We start from the raw sequence: 23838 nt of genomic DNA, 5'->3' as shown, positions 1-23838 counted from the left end.
TGACAAATCGACGCATAACAGCGAAATTTGCATAATTTATACATAGAATAATGTATAAACGTGGTTTTTAGTTCTATTGTCGTTCTATACAGATTACATTAGATTCTCAACAATTTAACATTTATATAACACAAACACAAATTAAAGGCAAGTCTAACCTCGTCCTCAAATACTTGCACTTATTGGTTATAATGTTATAAGTCAAAAATCAAATAAATAATTAATTTTTATTTGTCCGCGAAATTTCTCTGAGATTCTCGTTTATTATAAGATCAAACAGCTCCTATACGAAGTTTTTTTCTTGGGATTCAAACAAATTCGCGCACTTTGTTCAAAAATATCCCTGACTCCCAACGAACACATAGACGAACATTCAAAATATCCTTGGGCTTTAATTCTCCGTCTCACTTTTAAACCGTCGCGATATGTCGGCGTTTGGCTACCCCTTCGCAAGTCCAATTTATTCCCGACTAAAATGTACGGAACCCCCGGCAAAAAATGTTTGATCTCAGGATACCATTTGGATTTGACATTCTCTAAAGATGTTCGATTATCCAATCCGAAACATATAATTACAAGATCCGTTCTGGGGTAAGATAAAGGCCTCAACCTATCGTAGTCTTCTTCACCTGCCGTATCCCATAGGGCCAGTCTAATCTTTTGGCCGTCGATTTCGATTTCTTTCAAATAAGTTTCGAAAATTGTGGGGATGTAATCTTCAGGGAATTCGTTTGTCGCAAATACCGTTAGCAGACATGTTTTTCCGCACGCACCGTCTCCTACTACCACAATTTTTTTTGTTTTCGTGTGGTCCATTAGTAATTTCGTATTCTGTTGACGACCATACTCATTTCTTAAACATTTTTCTGTAGAACATCTTATCTGTCGTTGGAAGCCGGCTGTATTTACATACTTGCCGTACGTAATGTAAAGTTCGGATATGATTTATCTAGAGATAACGGGTAAGAGTTTATCCACGAGGTGATACGCTTTTTCAAATTATACGTTTGAAAAATAAAGTTCAGATCGTGGAAACGCTTTTAATCACAAGAAAATAGAGACTTGTACCTACTTGCTATTGCCAATTAAAATAAGTCGTATAAATGAGTTTATCTACGTTCCACCAAGCATACGGTTTTATCTTTTCAATACTTAGTTGTTTCGGCACTCCTAAAGATTTGGAATAATTATGGACAGCTGTAAGAAATGCAAATAAAAAAAGATTTTTGCTTCCTATTGCTAGTGATCCGCGTGACTCGTTGCCAAACCATTGGGAGTTTAATAAAAACGCCCTATATATTAATTTACGATGTCCACCGAAAACGAGTAACTGAGAATTGCCGCCCCTTTTACCCGCCCATATTAATATTGTCCAAATGAGAACAGCATCGGCAGTTTAAAGATGTGTCGCTAAACACTGGTTGTGCATTATTAGTGACTAAAATGCGGTACATCAGGATCATAACTTTTATAATTAGCGCATTTATAATTTGCGTTTTTGCAAAATCTTACAGTGATCGGTAAGTCGTTTGAATGTGTAGAAGACCGACGTCATCGTCAAAATTAAAACTGCTAGCAACTTTCAGCGTTCAACGTTGAAAATAATAAGGAAAACTAGCATTTATTCTGAAAGCGCCAAAACCAGACACATAAAAATTGTAAATATACCCTATTTCGCGCAGAGCTAGCCCAACTGGGTCACTTTTCACGAAATGTCGAGTCTTTACGCCCACCAACTTTGGCTTACGCTCCTCCAAACACCCTGTATAAAATATTCATTTCTAAAAATAGTCCAGCAAACAAATCTATATTTTTCGACGGACGGATAAAGTGTCCAAATCGAAACCACTTTTAGTAAATAAATAATGACGTCTTCCACCCCTAGATTATTATGTCAATTTATGACGCTGACAATGAATTTCTTAATCGTAGTCCACAAATTTACGTTGAAGACGGCCATTTGTACTTCGAAATGCCCGCCGATAAAAATGTTAAATTCATTGCGTCTGCTATGAGCGTCAACGAGATGGACTTGATGGCGACTCTTTTAGGAGTAAGAGTTTGCGACTTTAACATTCGCCGATTCAAAAACCTGACGATTTTAGGCACACAACGCAACGAAAATTCTAAAATCCTATCAAAGCTTTATTTCCAACTACTACACCAGAATAGACGATTTGGAACAAAGGCTGATGAACGTCGCGATTCCGGTAAACGGTAGTAACTTCACTGCGACGGCCCGAGGACCATCTCAAGACGTTAGATTACGGAGAATCAATCAAAAACTGGCCAGACTCCAAACGTCCTTGCTGACGTTGCAACAACTTCTATCAACCGATGATTGCGCTTTAAACCCCTGCAAAAATGGTGGCGCGTGTAGGGATCTGTTCAACGGTTTCCTGTGCGGATGCCTAGACGGATGGGAAGGTCCGACTTGCGAAAAAGACGTCAACGAATGCGCTCGATTTGCAGGAACCGACTTGGGGTGCCAAAATGGCGCGACATGCGTAAACCGACCGGGAACTTACGAGTAATCCTGCATCTGCGATCGTTCAACCCCCCACCCTGGGTTATTCATGCTACTTCTCTTGCAGATGTCTATGTCCGGATCCTTGGATCGGACTCCACTGCACTCGAAAATCATCGGACTGTAGTTCCGGATCGACGGATATTTGCGGCCACGGCACCTGCATCCCTCAAAACAACGCGGCCGGTTACAAATGTCTTTGCGACCAAGGATGGATAAACGATGGTCTCCACGCTGCGTGTTCTGCTGACGTGGACGAATGTAAACTCGATCACCCCCCGTGTTCTACGAATCCTCTGGTGGGATGTGTCAATGTCCCAGGATCGTTCTACTGCCACCAATGTCCTCAGGGTAATCTTGAAGTGACCTATTTTAAGTTACGGTATCTACAGAAGCGTTCTTAGGCTACACCGGCAACGGGTATTACTGCGCCGATATCAACGAATGCGAACTGTTTAATGGCGGATGCAGCGTGTCACCGTTTGTTGAATGCGTCAACACCATTGTAAGCCGAACTTCTCAAATAAGAAACTCTTAATTGATTTGACGCTTATTTAGGGGTCGAGTAAATGTAGTTCTTGCCCGCCAGGGTACATGGGCGACGGTAAAACCTGCAGCTACAAGGGTGTATGCCATGTCAACAACGGTGGATGCAATATCGTTGCTAGATGCGTGGATAACCCAAGTACCCCTATAAATTACCCGTGAGTTTCATAGTGATCGTCTATAAAACCTTCCAGGTATAAGCGACACCTACGTTCAATGTATATGTCCAGCGGGATACACTGGGAACGGTATAGGCGTCGCAGGTTGCGTTCCTGTAACAAATTCCAGCTCTTGCCACCCCAATCCGTGCGTCTACGGAACGTGCGTCGTAAATAACCAAAGTTACAAATGTATTTGCCAGGCACCCTATTCGGGGACGAATTGTGATATCCTCGGCAAACCCTGTGATTCGAATCCCTGTCAAAATGGGGGCACTTGTCAAAACGTCGGTCTGTCATTCCGTTGCGCTTGTTTGACCGGATTTTATGGAAACGTATGCCAAGAACAAAGAGAATCTTGCGGAGGAAACCTATACGGTGCCAACGGTACCCTAAAGTATCCTCCGGATGATTTCAGCGCGTTCGGAAAATCGACAGCGTTCAGCTGCGCTTGGATTATCCAGACCGACATAAATTCGGTCCTCAATATAAAATTTGAGAAATTTAATCTCGCAGACGAGCCGTGTACGTACGAATGGATACAGGTTATTGGAGCGTGTTTTTGGAATAACGAAAATCTAAAATTTACATTTTTAAGATACATGACGGAAGAAACACGGTAGCCAATCCGTTGGGACGATTTTGTGGAACCGCCTTACCTTTAAACGGAACTTTCAAAACTACTCACAATATGGTTTATATTTGGTTTAAATCCGATAGGAGGACGACCACAAAGCCGCAGTTTGAAGTTAGCTGGAAATCTGAAAACCCCAGTAAGTATGCCAAAATTCGCGGTATTAAAACTAGTTAATATTCATATAAAGTGTGCAGCGAAAGTTTGCAAGCCTCCCACGGCACCATCAAATCGCCAGGGTCACCAGGAAATTACCCAAACAACAGGTACACCACAAAGTCCAAAAGAAAACATTTTTATATATCTTAAAACTTTTGAATCGTTTATAGGGACTGTTTTTGGTTACTACATCCCCAAGTTGGAAAAAGGTATCTCTTTCATTTCTATTTGCTGGACATCGGCAACAATCCAGATTGCTCCCGTGACTTCTTGGAGGTGCCTCCATAAAACACCAATTTTTCTAGTTATAATCGAACAAAATCATTGTAGTTTTTCTCCGGAATAATTTTAAGAGATTCGTGGAACCAAAGCAAACCGTTTGCGAAATTTTGCAATACTTCTCTACCGTCGCCATTTTATTCGCAATCGTCTTTGGTGCTGATACATTTCCATTCCGATAATAACACAAATTACCGAGGATTCCAGTTGACTTACTCTACCGTCGACGGTAACGTAGTCAAAATTAAGTGAAATTCAATCGTTGAAAACGAAATTCTATCGACACAGGCGTACCAGGGTGTGGGGGCGTTTTTACGTTCGATAATGGCATTATAAAATCTGCGGAGCTAACTGATGCTGCGCCAGAAACAATTGAATGCGACTATACCATTCAAACCATGAGAAAAACTAGGATTAAACTGACTTTTTTGGAATTAGATGTGCCAGATGATTCCAATTGCCGCGACAACTACGTTGCCGTAAGACTTTGTCCTTCGGAAGCGAATGCAAGAAATTGCTAACAAAAGTTTTTAGATTTATGAAGGGATCTCTAGGTCGGCTCCCTTGATAGGAAAATATTGTGGCACCACCTTGCCGGGATCTTACACATCCGTATCTTCTGATGTGCTCGTAGTTTCAAAAACGTGGAAATCTAGAAATCATGGGTGGAAAATACACTACGAAATAAGTATGGAGCAAGTTAACGACTTGAGTATTCACATACGAATACCGTTTAAATTTTAGTATGCGGAGAGCAATTTACTGGCGCCGTAGGTGGATTTACTTCATCTCTAGGCACGAGCACCAGAACTTGTATATACGAAATCATACAACCAATGGGTAATCTAATTATTTTAAATTTGGAGCTTAATTTACTTGGATCGTCTAACTCGTCGTGCGGAGTATCCAGTCATCTTGAGGTAACATTCGTTTCATACAACAGTTTGCTTGTTTTCTATGCCCAAAACACATTATAAGGTCAGAGATGGAGACAGCGCGAATTCCACCTTAATCGGAAGATACTGCGGACGAACGAAGATTAAAGTTGAATCGTCGACGAACCATTTGTGGCTAAAGTTCTACAAAACTAGTTTCTTCGAAAATTTCATTGCAAACTACACGTCGATCGACGTCGGTACGAATTTCATCCAGATTTGCCCTTATACGTTCACTATAAATTTTTTGCTGATACTTCTAGGATGCGGCGGCATTCTAAGAAAAGAACTAGGAACCATATCCTCTCCGGTGACTCAGGCTCACACCGGTGCGTACCCCGCTCACGCTAATTGTCAGTGGGTCATTATCGCACCACCCGGAAAGGTTATCCAGCTGACGTGGATGATGTTTAGCCTTGAGCAGAGCTTCGATTGTACTTACGACTACGTTCAAATATTCGATAACGCCACGGAAGGCTTAGGTGGACTGATGGGCAAATACTGCGGTCATACTTTACCGCCAGTAATGCTATCCACCTCCAATATAATGACCATAACTTTTATTTCTGACACAACAATCAGCAGCGAAGGATTTCTGGCTTCATACACGTTCATTAAAGAAACGAACGGTTCGCTAATATTCCATTGGGTTTCCGAAATATATAGCGGCTTTTTTAGTATGCGGGGGAAATTATTTCACCGCGGGCGGAGTGATAAAATCTCCCGGATACCCCAACCAATATCCAATCAACCGAGAGTGTACTTGGACCATCACCGTCCCCAGCGGCAGACAAATAATGCTTAACATCGACGACTTTAATATCGAATCGTACGCTAATTGCAAGTACGACTGGTTGGAAATAAGGTAATCATATTTTTTTTATTAATTTGTTGGCCCAAACAATCGTTATTGTAGAAACGGTGGAACGTCCGCTTCTCCACTCATAGGAAGATACTGCGGGACGACCATACCCAAAGCCATACCGTCACACGCAAATAAATTGTTCGTCAAGTTTTCTTCAGACATGAGCCAGACAGGGCATGGTTTTAAAATGACTTGGTCGTCCGCATCAACGGGTTGCGGTGGTACTCTCAGTTCACCATCGGGTTCGATAATCTCTCCACACTATCCAGAACTGTACGCTAAAAATACGGATTGCATATGGAAGATAACAATTAGCGCCGGTGCGAAAATTCAAGCCATGTTTGTTGATATCGATTTAGAAAAACACAGCGTTTGCGGACTGGACTTTGTCGAGGTATTTTGTGCATTTGTCAGATGTCCCAAATTGGGTCCGATACGTGCCGTGAATTTTGTATGTAACAGCTCTTCGATGGACCTCTGAGGAATTCGAAATCGCTGGGAAAGTACTGCACGACCACGACCAACCCGATAACATCAAGCGGCAATTCTATGTTAGTCCGATTTAAGTCAGATATAAGCTTCCAAGGCAGAGGATTCAATCTTCAGTATTCCACGCTGTGTCACAATACTTTGACCGGATTTAGAGGAGTGATAGAAAGTCCGAACTTTCCCAATGACTACCCCCAAGATCAAAATTGCGAATGGCATATAGTAGTACCGCAAAAAAATCGCATCAACATAACATTCTCTCATTTTCAGTTGGAACGGTCGATTACTTTAGGAAGCAACAATTGTTCCTTCGATTACGTTGAGGTGAGCTTTCCATATGCTATCGCACTAGTGGAATAATTGATTCGCAGATTGAGTATTTGGAGAGTCAGCCGTCACCTGATGACGGGGAACAGGTTTACACCAAGTACGGACGCTACTGCGGAGATAACAATCCAGGATTGATCACGATCAATTCAGATCAAGCGAAAATCCATTTTGTAAGTGACAGTTTGCTATTGGGATCCGGATTCAGGATCGAGTGGCAACTTTTCGGTATGTTCAATACATTTGCTCGATACTCCGAGAAAAACCCTCATTTTAAGGTTGCGGGGGGATTCTGACGGACCCTGTGGGGGAAATTAAGTCACCCAACTATCCACGGGGTTACCCACCGAACATCGAATGCAAATGGATTATAAAAGTAGCGCCAGGAAATAGTATCGAAATCACGTTCATAGAAATCGATGTTGAAAAGGACGATGTCTGCGACTACGATTTCATTAAGGTATTCCATAGAGACGTTCTTGCGTTGATTGTACCGACACCGTTTTTAGATTTACAATGGAGAAGATGAAAACTACAACCTGATATCCCAGTTTTGCCACCAATTAAAACCCATTACATTGACCACCACAGGGAATACAGCGTTTGTGCATTTTATAGCAGATTACAGCTATCAGGGAAAAGGTTTTATAGCGAACTACTCCTCAGTACCTACAAGTATACTTCTCAAGAGTTAAAAATAATTGCAAACTGATAAATTTGTCTTTCCCGTTGATAAGGTTGCGGTGGGACACTTACGGCGCCGTCCGGTAGCATATTTTCACCCAACTATCCCAAAAACTATCGCAAAAATGACACCTGCGGATGGTTGATCGATATCGATGAAAATCACGTGATAGAGTTAGAATTTGAAGACGTTGACTTAGTAAAGAATCGCTTAGTGACTTGCCAGACCAACTACATCAAAGTAAAAAATCTAGCGACGGGATAAAGTTACTCCTCCGATTTTCAAACGGGCTGCTAGTTTTTCCGAATGCGAAAAGTCCTGGAGAACTAAGAAATTAAGCCGTTTTAGTTTCTGGTTCCTGTTTTCTTAATTCTCAAAGTCTTTTCCAATGGAAGTAAAAGTTTAAGCGGGCCGTTTCAAAATTGGACACATATAACATACTACCATCGCATGTTGTAGGTTTTCGATGGTCCAACACAGGGATATCCCGTTTTACAAACGATTTGCGGAAACGAAAAACCGAATGGAACGATAATATCCTCGTACAATCAGATGTATATCGAATTCAGAGCTCATTCCGCGTTAACTAGCAAAGGGTTCATGGCAAAATACAAAAAGGTTTGAAATGTGACCAGATAGTCCTTTCGGAACAAACAAGTCAACATATTGCAGGGCTGCGGAGCGAGGATAACCACCCAAGGCAGTGGTACCATACAGTTGCATAAAGAATTTGACGTGGGTGCAGCAGGAAACTGCTCCTGGACCATAGAGTCACTCGATCGATGTAAATGACCCACCAACACGGAACCAGCAGTTAATTTACCATCCTCTACTTTCAGCTAAACACATTACATTAACTATAACGCATATGGGCTCGAATTACAATTGGTGTCCCGAAGACGAACATCAAGTGTCGATTTATAACGGACCATTTAGCGATTCGCCTTTATTGGGAGGGTACTGTGGCACTAAAGTGCCTCCCCCATTGGTAACGGATGGATCCACCATGCATATTGTAATCAAGGAGAATGTAGACTTTTTCGCTACCTACTCGGTGATGGATTCCCGTAAGTATTGAGGAATAAATAAAATCAAAAAATCGGCTGTGTTTTCCCGATGAAGAATGCGGAGGTACTTTGACGTCCATGGACGGTTATTTTGCAACACCGGGATACCCCAATAAATATCCGTTTGACATGCAATGCGAATGGACCATCGCAGCGGCTCCCGGCAATCAGCTAATCATAAACTTCATCGAATTTGATATATTACAATCGGAAAACTGCAACACTGATTATTTAGAAATTCGACAGGGTAATTCTTCGGGAAATTTACAGGGAGTTTATTGTGGAAATCAAGGACCCACCAACCTCACCCACGTAGGTAGTTTGTGGATGCTTTTTAAGGGTAGCCCGCGGAATACCTCGAACCAAGAAGTAACAGCTAAAGGATTCTACGGCCAATATTCAAGAAGTATAAATTTCAACTTCTGCTTCTTTGGGAGCACACTTATTTCGATGTACTCTTTTTAGGTATCGAAAACCAGATCTTTGGTAAACGAGGTGTGATTGCGTCTCCTTTCTACCCGCAACAATTTACGGGTTTTGCAACTTATACGTGGACAATTACGGTGCAAACCAGAATGAAAATCCAAATAATATTTAAAGAATTCTTCATGGAAGAAGGCGAGGAGGGAGTTTGCCACTCGACCAGTCTAAAAGTAATTATAATATTAAAGTGTAATTTTTATTGCGAATAAAATTTAAGGTTTATGATGGGCCAGATACGTCGTCACTTTTATTAGGTCATTTTTGCGGAAATAGTATCCCAGACCCAGTAACATCGTCGTCCAATGTGGTAACCATCGGTATGGAAGTATTTTCTTCACGTATGGGTTCAATTTTCTTATTCGAATGGGAAGAAATCGGTAGCAGTCCAAGATTAGTTTCTACCAACTCTTCAGGTAACCAAATAAATAGACCAAGACGATGTACGATATATATTTGCTCCGGTTACAGATTGCCAAGAAAGCATTTTTATCAACGAAATACACAACTATACTCTAAAATCCCCGGGGTATCCGAATGGATACGGATCGAACCTGAACTGCGAATGGATCTTCAGCACGATTCCGATGAACCACCTGAAAATCACATTTAAAGTGATCGATCTATTTACATTCGCTAACCGGCTCTGCAATCGAGCTGATGTTATCGAAGTCTACCAGAGAAAACATTCTAATCGGGGCTGGGAATTGGTTCGACAAATATGCGAAAATGAGGATGAGGAAACTATTATCCATGGCACTCATCTAATGAAAGTCGCGTTTAAAACCAACCAGTTCCTCAATAGGTCTGGTTTTCTCGCTGAAGTCCAAGAAGATTGCGGCGGAAGCCTGACCGATCCAACTGGGTATATCAATTTCAATGAAAAATCTCCTCAAACTCGAGAAGTAAGTATCTAAACTCAGCGTTGAGTAACAAACTTCGTAAGGGGTAATTTTCAGTGCCAATGGAACATAACCGTACGTTCTGGCAGAACCATCGAACTTGGTTTCGTGGAATTTAATTTGGGACCCAATGTTACGGGAGGATGTCACAACTATTTAATGGTAATGTATGAATTAAATTTCGATTTTGATGATATTTTTTGTTTACGTAGATCCGGAACGGGCAATATTCAGATAGTCCGATACTAGGTAACGGAAAGTATTGCGGCAATGACATACCATCACCAAATGTGCTGAAGTCAACGGGAAACCACATATATGTCAAATACACAGGCAGCGGCCTTATCCAGGTAAAATACGATTGGCAATTTTAGCAAATACGTACAGTTGTCTGTCCCCTTATAGGGATTCAAGTTGAAGTACCAAGAAATAGGTGTCGAGTGTGGCGGACAAATTATTCTGTCAGCGTTTGATAATTTCACAGAAATATCGTCACCAAACTATCCGAACATACCCACTCCACACACAGAATGCATCTGGATTATCAGAGCACCAGCGGGAGAAATTTTGCGTATCGACTTTGAAGAAAGATTTGATTTGACCAACGACCCTAAGTAAAAAAAAAAGAAGCAGAATTTAGTAAATGTTACACCAAACAATTTTAGCTGCAATCAAGAATATGTTGAAATAAGAGATGGCGGTACCGAATATTCCCCCGCGATAGGTAGATACTGCGGAGATAGTCCGAGCAGTAATTTTTCATCCGACAATATAATGTACGTAAAATTCTTCACTAACGTCGACGACCCTAAAAACGGGTTTAAAGCCAAAGTATCCATCGGTTATTGCGGTGGTACGTTGCGAGGTACCACGGGTGTCATCCAATCGCCGGAATACAGAAGTTTCGAAAGAAGTGTAAATTGTACCTGGCACATAAAAGGACCTATAGGTCATTACTTGGATATCTCTTTTACGAAATTTAACCTTATGGGCACGGCAGTATGCAATAAGGGCAGCAACCAGGTTCGTTTGGTACAAGTAAATCCTTATTATAAAAATGGTAAGATGTTTATTATAATAGCTACTTTTACGAATTGATGTTAAATACTGCAGCTAGCGAACTGGCGACTTATTGCGGAAGAAAACTTCCAGACAACATAACGACGGTAACCAACGAAGTGATAGTGCAATATCAAGGAACCAATTATCAGCAACAATCATTTTCACTGACATTTACCAGTAGCCAAGAGGGTAACGTAAATATATCTATCAAACTATCGATGTGTTAATTTTGCAATTACAGAATGTGGCGGAACATTGTCGCAAGAAACTGGAACCCTTACGTCGCCTGGATATCCGATAATGAACCACAAAAACCGATACTGCTATTGGCAAATCAGGGTGCCGAAAGGTCGGAGAATTAGTTTTTACGTTGAAGATTTCGATTTGGACCAATCCGGGCATTTCATATTCGTCGGAATTTTCAACGGCTTCGATGTGGGACCGAAAATTGCTTTTACCCGAGATCTAGCTACTGATAAAACCTTCTATTCGACCGATAACACAGCACGTATTATTTTTTGGTCCCAATATCCTTCGACGCATCGTGGGTTCAAAATAACGTATTCTTCCAATGAGCCGACAAGTGAGTTTCAGAACTGAATTATTTTATTTTATCGTCATTTATTACGTCACGTTAAACGGGGAAATTTGTTTTTGTTTTCAGTTTGCACTGGCGATTTTAATCAAACGAATGGAATAATCACCCATCCAAATTATACAAAAGAATATGTTTGTCAATGGGTGCACGATAACTTTAATCCGAATGAGACGCTAGCCATGACGGTAACTGTCGCGACGAATGTTACTTTTAAAGGAACCGCTTGCTTAGCCAGCAACACGGCTTTGACCATAACCGACCAAGACAACCATTTAATTTACGTTATTTGCTACACCACGTCTAGTCCGATCGTTATTAGGTCTCCGTTTTTAATGACGAAATTACTGGTACGAATTTCATTTTGTTCGCTTGCCGCCATAACCCTTTCATTTTCGTGCAGGCCCAAACACGTCCTACGTACTATTTAAATTTTTCCATTAACTACAAAACACATCCGTGTGGCGGCCGAATCGTCGGGGAAGAGGGTTCCATTGCTAGTCCCAACTATCCGAATAAACCCGAAATACCGTACGAATGTGCTTGGGTATTGACGATAGGTTCTGAACAAACTGTGAAAATTCAAATACAATCGTTAGATTTGGGTAGCGATTGCGATAAACATTCGCTATCGATTTACAACGGCCCGTCGGCTATCCATCCTCGAATCGGAAAATATTGCCGAGATGACAAACCCGACCAAAGCATTCTAGCACAATCGAATAAAGTTTATATAGAATACAGATACGAGCCAGGTCAGCAAAGCAGCGGGAAAGGATTTAACTTAACGTATACACCGGATATAACAGGCGAGCTTGATTTAATTTTATTTAACTACATCATCGACGTTGAGTCCTTTAGGTTGCGGAGGGATATTCCACGACAAATCGCGAATAATACAAACTCCAAAGTATCCCCAAGACTACTCCAATAACGTGGAATGCGTGTGGGAGGTCCGTAGCAACCCCGGTAACTTCATTAAACTAAATTTCATCGAAAGATTTCACATCGAAGAGGTAACCGATTGCGTCAACGACTACGTCGAAGTATTCGACTTCAGGGACGATAGTTGGATGTCACTGGGAAGAAAATGCGGTAGAACAGCCCCCGATGAATTCCGATCAACAACCAACAAAATGAAAATAATATTCCGGAGCAACGATAAAATAAGCGCCAGCGGATTTAAAGTAACTGAGGCGCGCGTTGCCTTCAAGTGGAATTAAATGGGCTCCTCGGTATTTCAGGCAAAATGGGATTGGCACTGCGGGGGAAGTTTCGAAGCGACCGATGTCGCCAGGTATATAGTCAGTCCGGATTATCCCAACGTTTACAAAGGCCAATTGAATTGCGTTTACAACATCACTAGCAAAAATCGAAACGTCTTGTACGTCCAATTTCTAGATTTTGATTTGGAGAGAGGTAGGGAACTAGTAAATTCAACAAATAGGTTCGCAAATCAAGTTTTAGGCTTTCCCGATTGTCGTTTCGATAACGTTACCCTATCCGGGGGGACTTTCCCTATTTCATTCGGCCGACGAAAGACGAACGATGTATATTGCGGCAACAGCCTTCCACCCCTTGTAAGAATGCGACAAGCAGTCACCATCACTTTCAAGACTGACAAATATGTCTTCGGTAACGGTAGAGGGTTCAAATTTTTGTACAAAGAAGAAAGTAAGTAATTTTGTGGCCCCGTTTCGTTCGATAACGCGATTTGTCGCTTCAGATTGCGGGGGAATTATAACAAAACCATCCGTTATCGAGGCAGCTGACATCAGTACATCTGTAAGATTTTACCAACCCTTCATGCATTGCCAGTGGAACATCACCGCACCTAGTGATCAGATAGCAGTTCTAAAGTAACTTTTAATTTTGACATAAATATAGGGATTTTGAGACAGTATCAAAAAGAAAAATTTTTTTGGTTTAAGTTTTTGAGGAAATTCGTTTCAGCATCCAAAAATTATCCATGTCAAACTCCGCAATCGGGGGTCGTTGTTTGAGCCAATCGTTGCAAGTATTCAACGGCGAAGAGAAGTCTGGCAACAGATTAATACAACTCTGTGGCGTAATTAAAGATAATGTCGTCGTTCCATCGGATTCCGGCAAAATGGTGGTGAAATTGAGTACATCGGCACACAGTTTTCGCGGTTTTATGGGAGAAGTTTATTTCACATACGGTAAAACAATACGTTAAGAATTTAAGCTGATCCGTCGAGAACACTAATCCGGAAATAGTAGACTCCAAAATATTATTATAGCCCGACATATGTCGCTGGTCTCGGAGATAAAAGGCTTTTAAAGTTTTATTTTTATTCCGAATGTTGGAGAAAGTTCTAATAGCAAAACCAAAATACTAGCTAATACCAAAAATTGTCAATTTTAGGTTTTGTGATATAACAATTACAAATTTGAAGCTAAATGGTGCTAGTTTTGTTATTGTTAAATATTGTTTTTTTTATTGCTCACCGTAGAATTTGAGAAAAAGCATTTTAAATGCAAATAAGGCCCAATCATAATATTTTCTTAATAGAGATTGTCCATTCTTTATCAATGAACCTGTACAAATAACAAAACGCTCATTAAAATCGACCGTTTCAGGACCTACCAAAGGTTGCGGTGGGTTTATAAATTTAACCGAATCGAAAATTATCCATTCTCCAAACGATCTGTCGGATCTAGATTGTCAATGGAAAATAATGGCCCCCAAAGACTACAAAATTCAAATGAATTTTACGGCTATCAAAATTCCCGGACACTGTGGACGAACAGCCAAGAATTTTACTTATTTCTGTACATGTGCCTTTATAGAGGTTTTTCAATTCCTACAATATCACCATTTTACAAATCCCTCACCCGATCTATTTTAGATTAACGACGGAGGTGGCCCATTTTCAGAACTTATGGCAAAGTTATGTAGTAGCGATAACAGAATGCCTAGATCCCTAACCACCTCATGGAATACAGGATTTATTAGAATGTTCGTAGCTGGAACCTTTAACGATGTCTTTTCGGTAACTCTCACTCCCATAAGAGGTCTGTGCGGCTCATCGGAGCTACATGTAACGAACCAATTACAAATTCTGACCTCCCCGAACTATCCCAACTCATATCCAGAAGAAATAAAATGCACGTGGGTGCTGCACGCCGAAATGTTTAAGAAAATCTTCTTACATTTTGAGGAATTTGACTTGGTCGACGAAGGCGAAAGAAACAAACTGACTAGATGCGAGCAGGACAAATTGGAAATAATAGAAGATCCTAATAGGGAGTTTATAAGCGAAGGATTCGGCACCAGTGCAGTGCACGCTCAACAAAGTGCTCAAACGCTGGTGCGTATACAAAACAACCAGAATACAGTCATTACAACGAATCATTCTAGCATTATATGTCCCGGGAATATAACAGACACGGATTTTGCGGCCGAAACGACAAACCTTTTGACTTTTATTCCGCGGATAACACTGTAACTATTGCTTTTAAGAGTCTCCCATCCGGACACAAAGGCAGAGGATTTAAATTATTATATGGTACCTCAGGTAAAGTGTTTATGTTAAACCGTTGATATTTTGAGCAGCATCGAACTCTAATTATACCTTGGGCTATAAGACTTTCCGAAATATGCATATGCGTATAACATAATAATGCATGCTTTTGCTTAAAGAAAATTACAAACATTTTTGGGAAAAACGGAATTTGCACCAAGTAAAATTAGATATTCGAATATAAGGAATACGCTACACATACATTTTTAATTAAATACAAAACTAAATCATTATATAAATATTGCTATCTGAAAATATCGGAAGCCATCACGATGGGGTTTACCCGCACAATTCAGTAATTGTCGTAAATGCCAAATGTCAATTGTTAATTTTTATTCTACCGGTCATTAGGCTGCGATCGAAATTTAACTGAAGATAACGGAAGATTGGTTAACAGCCATAACAGCAATAGAAACGATTGTACAATATCGATAACTGTACCCGAAAACCACACTATTTCATTGTACTTTTTATTATTCTACACATCGCAACGGCCCGACTGCAAGGATTTGGGAATCGAGGTTTTTAAGAACTGCCCTACGTACAACTCCTGCCTAACATATTTTCGAAAATTACTTTTAGATCCGAGAAACGAATTCTACGGGAACTGAATTACTACGTGCTTGCGGTTTCAAATTGCCCAATCCGGTGTTTTCCAACACAAATAAATTGTGGATCCAATTCCACAATTTACCAAACTTCATTTCGAGATATGACATAACGTATACCTCATCACCAAATGGACCAGGTTGCGGTGGTACCATTTACAACTACAAAGGTGTTTTTGCAAGTCCCTTGTACCCGAATCAATACCGAAAAGATTTCGAATGTGTTTGGATAATACGAGTTCCTTTGGAACATGAGCTAATTTTAAGAATAACAGGTAGAACATCAAAAGTAACACGAATACAACAATAAGAAGGTACACTTTTCGACCACCTTAGAGTGGCCCTTCTTGTTTTGTACATGTTGGAGAGCTTGTAAAAAGTTGCCATTTATGTTTTAGAATTCGATATACAGGGCGGATGTGATCGTAACAAACTTATGATAACTACATATGAGTATGACAATTCCGAATCCATGAATCATATCTACTGCGCACAGGTAAAACTCGTAAAGCTCGAACGACATTGTCGCTGACTTATTACAATAATTTTAGGACAAACCTGCTGAACTGCGTTCTAAAGGTCAAACCAAAGTCACCTATTACTCAACCGTTAGTAATGGCGGCACAGGATGGTTGGCACGATTTCAAGCTGTTAGGCCCGGAGAAAGTACAAGAGCAATATTTTTTAGTTAAATTTAATTAATACCGCATATTTTCAGCTTTGTTGTAAATGACAACCGATTAAAGATACTCACAAGGTTTTTAAATAAAATAAATCGTCGAATACTCAAAAAGAAAAAAATGTAAATGGATTTATAAGTTTAAATAAATAAATAAAATTTAAGTTTACGTTGCATCAATATTTACATCATAGAAAACAATCAAAAATATTTTGCTTTCTAAGTACTGGTTAGCAACGATCTGTGGGGGTCACTGTTAAATAATTGATGAGTTATAATGCAAAACTAACTACCACGAGGATCTATGGCGGTCGTCCATAACCAAAGATATCTGTCTCTATCGCTTTAAACAAATTATTTGTGATTTTCGAAAAACCGCCACGATGGCGTACGGAAATATTTGGTTACTTATAGCGCTGATTCTATACATAGTTATATCGAAAATTATATTCGATACAGTATACCAGACCTCTAAACTTGTAATAGACGAGGAATTTCATCTACCGCTAGGCGAAAAATACTGCGAATTTAATTTCCGCCAAGTAAGAAGCATTCGAGTTAATAGTAAATAGGGATTTATCCAACCTATATTTAATTTTAGTATTGGAAATATCAATAGCAATAGTAATTAACCCCTTTGATGTGATAGTAGATTTAATTTTAATTAATGATTTAAAAAGCACCCCGAAAATGATTATATTTCTATTCTTTAAATCTTAAATCCTATAACGAATTTGTAACAGCACTGCCCTAGAAAAAGTACAGAGAGCCCCTTTTACAGGTAATTTTATATGTAAATATGACTATTTATATTTCCAGTACTAAGATTAAATCATCTAATGATTAAGCCTTGTTACTATTCTTAATACCAAAACAATATCGCGTATTTTCTAGTGGGACTCGAAAGTCACAACTCTACCGGGGCTCTATATATTAAGTGCTTTGCTGCTTGGTCCTTTTGGATTGTGTTCAATATATTGGTTGAGAATGGTTTCATTCATATGCTCCTGTGTTAACTTACTCATGTTTTACATATTGTTTTCTCAAAATACAAGAGGAGATCAGAGAAAAATATTTTCTGCAATTATGCTGGCGCTGTTGCCTCCATTATATTTCTTTAGTCACTTGTATTACACAGATGTGGCCTCTCTCACGAGTGTCCTCTTTGTTGTAACATTTAGCGAATTTGAGTATTATTATTTGGCATCACTGGCGGGTGAGTTGCTAAGAATATTTATTAAACGCAAAATGATATAAAAATAATTATATCACAGGATTCATTTCAATAGTGTTTCGCCAAACTAACGTAATTTTCGTTATGATGTATGGAGCAAAATATGCCTTGACTGAATCATACAAGGTTTGGGCTCAACAACAAAATGTTACATTGACGGGAAAGCTGCCAGCCACAGTAAGTGAAAGGGGTGAATGAATTTCATAATGGTGTGCTAACCTTGTATTTTTTTTAGAATTTGAAGCCATTTCTAACACACTTTATAGCAAATCCTGCGAAGATTTTAAGCAATTTGTCCCTGCCATTTTGGCTAAATTTATCTTGCTACGCCGCGACTGTTATCTCGTTTTTAATATTTGTGGCATGTAATGGCAGTATAGTAGTCGGCGACAAAAATGCCCATCAAATGACTTTACATACTCCCCAAGTATTTTACTTTTGCATATTTTGCATCGTGTTTGGGTGGCCCCATTTCGTAGGAGAAATTTTAAAATTTTTAAGGTTTGCCAAAGCACACAAGTTGAAAATGTTCCTATATTTAATCTTATCTGGCTTAATCGTTCACTTAAATACCCAAGTGCACCCGTATTTATTAGCTGACAATCGACATTACACTTTCTACATTTGGAATAGATTCTACGCAAAATATTGGTTTTTCACCTATCTTATGACCCCAGTATACGTTTTCGCTGTGCATGTCACTGTTAAAGCTCTATGGAATAAACACGATGTTAGTTTCTGTCTTACCTATATTCCAGCTGTAACTATATTATTAGTTACGCAAAAGCTGATTCAAGAGAGATATTTCTTGGTGCCATATATTTTATTAAGATTGAAATTAAAGTACAAAAATTCTTCTGCTTTCAATGTCGCTCTTGAATTTGCTACATACATTATTATAAACGTAACGACGTTTGAAATATTTTTCAATAAAGTGTTATATTGGAATGATCGCGATGATCCTCAAAGAATAATATGGTAGTTTTTCATTGAAATTTATGTTTGTTCGAATTATTTTGTTTATCTAAGTCGTTTAAATGTGATCGTTTGTTAATATAAGATAAAATAGGAAATGTTTGTGGGTTTGGTTCAATGTTTGTACTTATATTTCTATTTTCTAAATATCTAAATAATATCGTATTAAATTGTTACCGAAATTGTCCTGAGAAAAGACTGTTACTGCAAATTTTTAACTTTTATTAGTGATTTAATTAAATCGATTTTTCAATATTTTCATATTCTTGTTTTATTTCCATTAACTAAACTAAACATTTGGTGAAATGCATAATTAGTTGCATATGATTTATAGGTACATAAAAATAACTCAATCGGCAAACAACACGAAGAATTTACAAATGCTTCTTCTTTTTCATTACATTCCTTCAAGCGATTCTAAGCATTTCTTCTTCCATTTGGTCTATAACCAGTGCGGGGTAACTGTGGAACGTGGTTTTCAAGAATAGTCTATGGTACATAGGAAATTTAGAAAATCCTGAATGCATTCGCAACTGTGCTTAGGTTTTATTGTCGAACGGACAGAACTCGCAATAATACAGAAAACTCGGAAGAAAGTGTTGGATGATTAAAAAAACGTTTTTTTGTAAATATTATGTTAACACACTAGTGAAAATGTTTTGAATGTAGGCGTCGTTTAGTGCGAAAAATTCTTTGAACACAGTTTGCATTAATGTATCTTTGGTTCATTTTCTTTTGTAAATTATAAAGAAGTGCACAACTTTGGACTTGAAAACGACAACTTTCATCTGTCTCGCACGTAATGAAAAGAATCACGGAACTATGAGTCATACAAGTGAAACCAATTCTTTATCACAACCCCTAAGAGTAGAAACAGAAGACACTGGTGGGCACCAAGACAACAGCAACTATTATGAAGAGGAAAAAGACAGCTTCAATCATGCCAACGAAAGTCATGATAACGACTCCTTAGGACCACTACCTCCAAAATGGGAAAAAGCATTTACAGAAAGCGGAGAAGTATATTTTATCGAGTAAGTCTATTAATATTTGTATATATTCAGTTGACATTTTTTAAACCGGAGGATGCTATTGGGGCACGGGGAGATTCGCAAGGATTTGAATTTCTAAAAGGGCTATACGAAAAATCAAATCATTAAAAACATATGAATGAAATATTTCAAACTCGCATAAGGACCTAACCTATCAATTTAAACATAGTCATTCCTCATAAACCCTTAAATGAACTGAAAACTAAAAATTTATTTGACAATTAGTACAAATAAAATAAACATAATTAATCGTGCATTATTTTTACCGAAAATAACGGATGACACAGTTTAAATTCATTTAAAAATATAATCTAGTCCCATTACACTCGGCATAAAAATTTCTCTTTAAATTTTCCCACACTTTATGCAGCTGATGTGGTTGAAAAAATTTTATGTAAACATTTATTCTAATTTTAAACTGGTTAGGCTACCGTTTCAATGATTTAGTAATTAGGTATGTCAGCTGTTTATGCTATAGTTGTAGGTATCCGATAAGTTTTGAATTTTGTTTTTTTTTTCTACTTGTGGCATATAAATGTAATAAAAAGAAAAAGAGATTTTACTTCCATTAAGTATGTGACCTGCTTGATGAACATCTGTTTAACACTTGCCAAAGTTTACCCAAGCAAATTTTTTACGCGTGCAGGTCTATAAAATGAATTTTTATTTACATTTAACAGCCATTCGACTGGAACATCGCATTGGTTAGACCCGCGGTTATCAAAATTTCAAAAGAAAACCCTCGAAGACTGCATGGACGACGAATTGCCTTATGGGTGGGAAAAAATTAGCGATCCCCACTATGGTACATATTTCATAGATCATGTTAACCGACGAACGCAATATGAAAACCCGGTAATACAGGCAAAACGGGCTGCATCTCAAGTATCAACGAGAGTGAGTGGTACATCATTCACCAAAGATCCTTCGGAGTTATGTGGCCAGCGTTTTAGAACGTCCTTAGTAAAGTCCTCTAGAGGCCTAGGATTTACGATTGTGGGCGGTGACGATACTGTAGATGAGTTTTTGCAAATAAAGTCTGTGGTTCCCAAGGGACCCGCATGGTTAGATGGGCAGCTACAAACTGGCGATGTTATAGTATACGTCAATGACACGTGTGTTCTTGGATACACCCACAATCAAATCGTACGATTATTTCAATCGATAAGTGTAGGTTCCACGGTATCCTTGGAAGTGTGTAGAGGATATCCACTTCCGTTTGACCCGAATGATCCAAATACTGAAGTGGTCACGACCATAGCCGTCGATGGTCATTTGCAGCCAGTTTCAACCGATAAAAGATTGTTAGACACGAATTACAATTTCCTAGATGGAGACGATATATCTAGAAATGAGGATAACATGGATGCTCCCGATGACATCGACGATTTACTTAAAGGAATCAATAATTTAACGCTAGGCAAGGTGGAAGTGAGAGTACACATCGTGAAGGGTAACTTGGGATTCGGATTTACCATCGCAGATAGTGCTTGCGGGCAGAGGGTTAAAAAAATCTTAGACCGTCAGCGGTGCAAGAACTTAATGGAAGGGGACATTTTATTAGAAATTAACGATATATGCCTCCAAAATATGTCCCACGATGAAGTAGTTCAGGTATTAAAAAATTGTCCATACAACAATGAAGCAACTATTTGTGTGCAAAGAGGCTGCCCTAATAAGACCCCCAATGTTCGAAATAAATCGAGGAAACTTGATAACAGATACGCAAAGGATATTGCGACAGCTTATAGAAGTAAAACACCGACTGCCGATATTTATAGCACACAGCCCAGGGAAGTTCTTCCCAGCAGACCCAAAACGCCGCTGGTAGACACTAGAAATCTAGCGAAAACTCCCGTCAAAGACGTGAATTCCAATTCGAGCGAATTGTTTAACGACGGATTCACCGCTGATCGGTCAAGACTTCGTTTGTCGTTAATTGATAACCAGGAAGACGACGATCTTGACATAGAAATACCAGAAAATAACCAAAATAAACAGTTGTTCGAATATCCACTTCCGGTAGATCCAAAGTTCAGCCTATATATGTCCGCCCCACACAGATACGACTGCGCTTGCGCCTTTTGCGCTAGTCCCAAGCAGCCTGTAATGGAATCTCGGGATAACTACGACAACCCGAACAACGTGAAAAAATTCGCCAACGATTGGTGGTGTCAAAATCCTCGGAATGATTACCTAACAACCGCGGTCACTCTGAACCGGCAAGAGACTGGCTTTGGTTTCCGTATAGTTGGAGGAATCGAGGATAAATCCCAGGTGAAGGATCTCCAAAGAAATGTATTCAGGCAATCGGCTTGTCACGTTTATAATTTGCAGGTCGCCGTAGGTCATATAGTTCCCGGTGGCGCTGCCGATTTAGACGGAAGAATGCAATCGGGGGATGAAATTGTCAGTGTGGAAGGGTTTTCTGTGTTGAAGGCCTCTCATCGTCAAGTAGTTCAGCTGATCAATGCAGCTGCAGCTAGGGGACAGGTTAATTTAATATTACGAAGAAGATTGTATCCCCCACCTCCGCCGACACTGCCATTGAACTTTAACGGAATGGTATGGTCTCAGGAGCATTCCCCTTCGCAAATTCCAGCGTCACACGCGGGACCTTTGGTAATAACTACCGCACATCCTGGTCCTACGTATGACGTCACTGTTCAGAGAACGGAAAATGAGGGTTTCGGTTTTGTGATAATATCATCGGTAAACAAGATCGGGTCCACAATAGGTAAACGGAGGAATTAGATTTTTTATTGAATGCGTAATGGCGTTGTTTTTTTTTTTAAGGACGTTTAATAGAGGACAGTCCAGCGGAGAGATGTGGAAGACTGAGAGTAGGAGATTTCATCGTGGCCGTGAACCATATAGACATCATGCATTTAACTCACGGAGATATAGTGAATTTAATCAAAGAATCAGGATTAACGGTTACTTTGACGATAGCGCCGAATTCAGATCTTTGATTAAAATTCGTCTTGATTAAACGATTCTGTTGCAAGTTTGTAACCTTACAAATGGATAGCAAGTGTATTAATGAATACCATATCAGCAAGTAGGTATTTGGCGTAGGTTTGTCTTTACAAATTTACATGCCTCGTTGTGATAAGTGTTACTGCCTAATTTTTGAAATTTTACCTGTATTTTCGGAAATAATCGAATTTAATGTTCCAATTTTTACATTCTATATGAACTAGAATTGTACATTGCAAGTTGTAAATAAATATTTAGGTTAAGTTTTGTATTGATTGCGTAGTCAAATCTATAACACCAATTTAACGGCTTTGGCAAACGAATATTTTATGAATAGGTCACCAGTAAAAACAATTTCAAGAAAATTTATCCATATTTATTTTCCAAAGCCTTATCAGTTTAGTATAGAATATTGTTGGAAATATATAATACAGCCGTAATACTAGGTAGTTAAATGTTTGGTTATTTTATTATTGCTTTTTCCAATATTTAAAGCTTTACATAATTTGGACTGATTTTTAGGTAATCTCAATAGCATAAAAGTTTTATGCTCTAAGTTATATTATTTAATTATGGTATACTTTAATACATCTACATGGCAAAAATTATTATTTATGTTACCGCCGTGCATTGATTTGCAATAAATATTAAATAAAGAATTATGAAGACCTAGCAAGGTTAACAATATTACTTTTGTTTGATCGTAAGCGTGTCCCCTTACTTGCCTTACAAAAAAAATGCAATTTTCGTGTAATCTAGTGTTATTGTTAAAGCTTATGAAGTAACTTCGACATTTTTAACTTAATAGTTTATTATAGATGTGGTTGAATCAAAATTAATATTATTGCATTCCGGCCAGCTTTTTGTAAATTTACACGTTAGACTGATTATTGTAATTATTTGTACATAAAACGTTTTCCCCCATTTTATAAATAAATTGTATTCGTTATTTCTAGAAAATATTATTTTTACCTGTTCAAAGAAACTTTTTATCGGAAGTGGCAAATCTTGTTGGTTCTAAAGGTTCCCCATTTTCAGTCCTACCATTTTTTGGTT

The 23838-nt window shown here is 38.9% G+C and overlaps 4 protein-coding genes across 4 annotated transcripts; 3 read left to right on the top strand and 1 right to left on the bottom strand.

Moving 5' to 3' along the window:
- Positions 1-264: 264 nt before the first annotated feature.
- On the bottom strand, positions 265-854 carry LOC132708767 (rho-related GTP-binding protein RhoC-like). The gene has a single exon (XM_060681326.1). It carries the CDS (start codon positions 814-816, stop codon positions 265-267), a length of 552 nt encoding a protein of 183 aa, XP_060537309.1. The 5' UTR covers positions 817-854.
- Positions 855-1972: 1118 nt separating this feature from the next.
- LOC132708529 (cubilin) lies at positions 1973-16672 on the top strand. Its single transcript, XM_060680877.1, has 50 exons — positions 1973-2053; positions 2106-2530; positions 2595-2878; positions 2932-3032; positions 3086-3212; positions 3268-3776; positions 3830-4004; positions 4056-4131; positions 4195-4300; positions 4355-4532; positions 4592-4782; positions 4838-4991; positions 5048-5223; positions 5282-5438; positions 5502-5867; positions 5917-6103; positions 6155-6497; positions 6566-6916; positions 6964-7147; positions 7198-7379; positions 7429-7594; positions 7657-7844; positions 8064-8222; positions 8277-8388; positions 8444-8671; positions 8727-9077; positions 9137-9324; positions 9372-9567; positions 9623-10056; positions 10111-10215; positions 10266-10403; positions 10459-10667; positions 10719-11113; positions 11167-11304; positions 11357-11698; positions 11780-12060; positions 12114-12519; positions 12572-12897; positions 12955-13129; positions 13178-13384; positions 13437-13569; positions 13664-13890; positions 14312-14523; positions 14581-15042; positions 15093-15249; positions 15607-15776; positions 15838-16138; positions 16262-16359; positions 16415-16529; positions 16582-16672. The coding sequence occupies exons 1-50, from the start codon at positions 1973-1975 to the stop codon at positions 16590-16592; spliced, it is 10983 nt and encodes a 3660-aa protein (XP_060536860.1). The 3' UTR covers positions 16593-16672.
- A 182-nt stretch (positions 16673-16854) lies between these two features.
- LOC132695558 (putative Dol-P-Glc:Glc(2)Man(9)GlcNAc(2)-PP-Dol alpha-1,2-glucosyltransferase) lies at positions 16855-18951 on the top strand. The gene is made up of 4 exons (XM_060659872.1): positions 16855-17084; positions 17437-17758; positions 17817-17953; positions 18012-18951. The coding sequence occupies exons 1-4, from the start codon at positions 16926-16928 to the stop codon at positions 18756-18758; spliced, it is 1365 nt and encodes a 454-aa protein (XP_060515855.1). The 5' UTR covers positions 16855-16925; the 3' UTR covers positions 18759-18951.
- A 148-nt stretch (positions 18952-19099) lies between these two features.
- Positions 19100-23731, top strand: LOC132695557 (membrane-associated guanylate kinase, WW and PDZ domain-containing protein 1). Its single transcript, XM_060659871.1, has 4 exons — positions 19100-19785; positions 20484-22080; positions 22141-22540; positions 22600-23731. Exons 1-4 carry the CDS (start codon positions 19574-19576, stop codon positions 22773-22775), a joined length of 2385 nt encoding a protein of 794 aa, XP_060515854.1. The 5' UTR covers positions 19100-19573; the 3' UTR covers positions 22776-23731.
- The last annotated feature ends 107 nt before the right edge of the window (positions 23732-23838 follow it).

This window comes from Cylas formicarius, unplaced genomic scaffold, assembly GCF_029955315.1.
Source record: "Cylas formicarius isolate icCylForm1 unplaced genomic scaffold, icCylForm1.1 PGA_scaffold_12__32_contigs__length_19106922, whole genome shotgun sequence".
NCBI lineage: Eukaryota > Metazoa > Arthropoda > Insecta > Coleoptera > Brentidae > Cylas > Cylas formicarius.
This window is presented reverse-complemented; position numbering and strand designations above follow the sequence as displayed.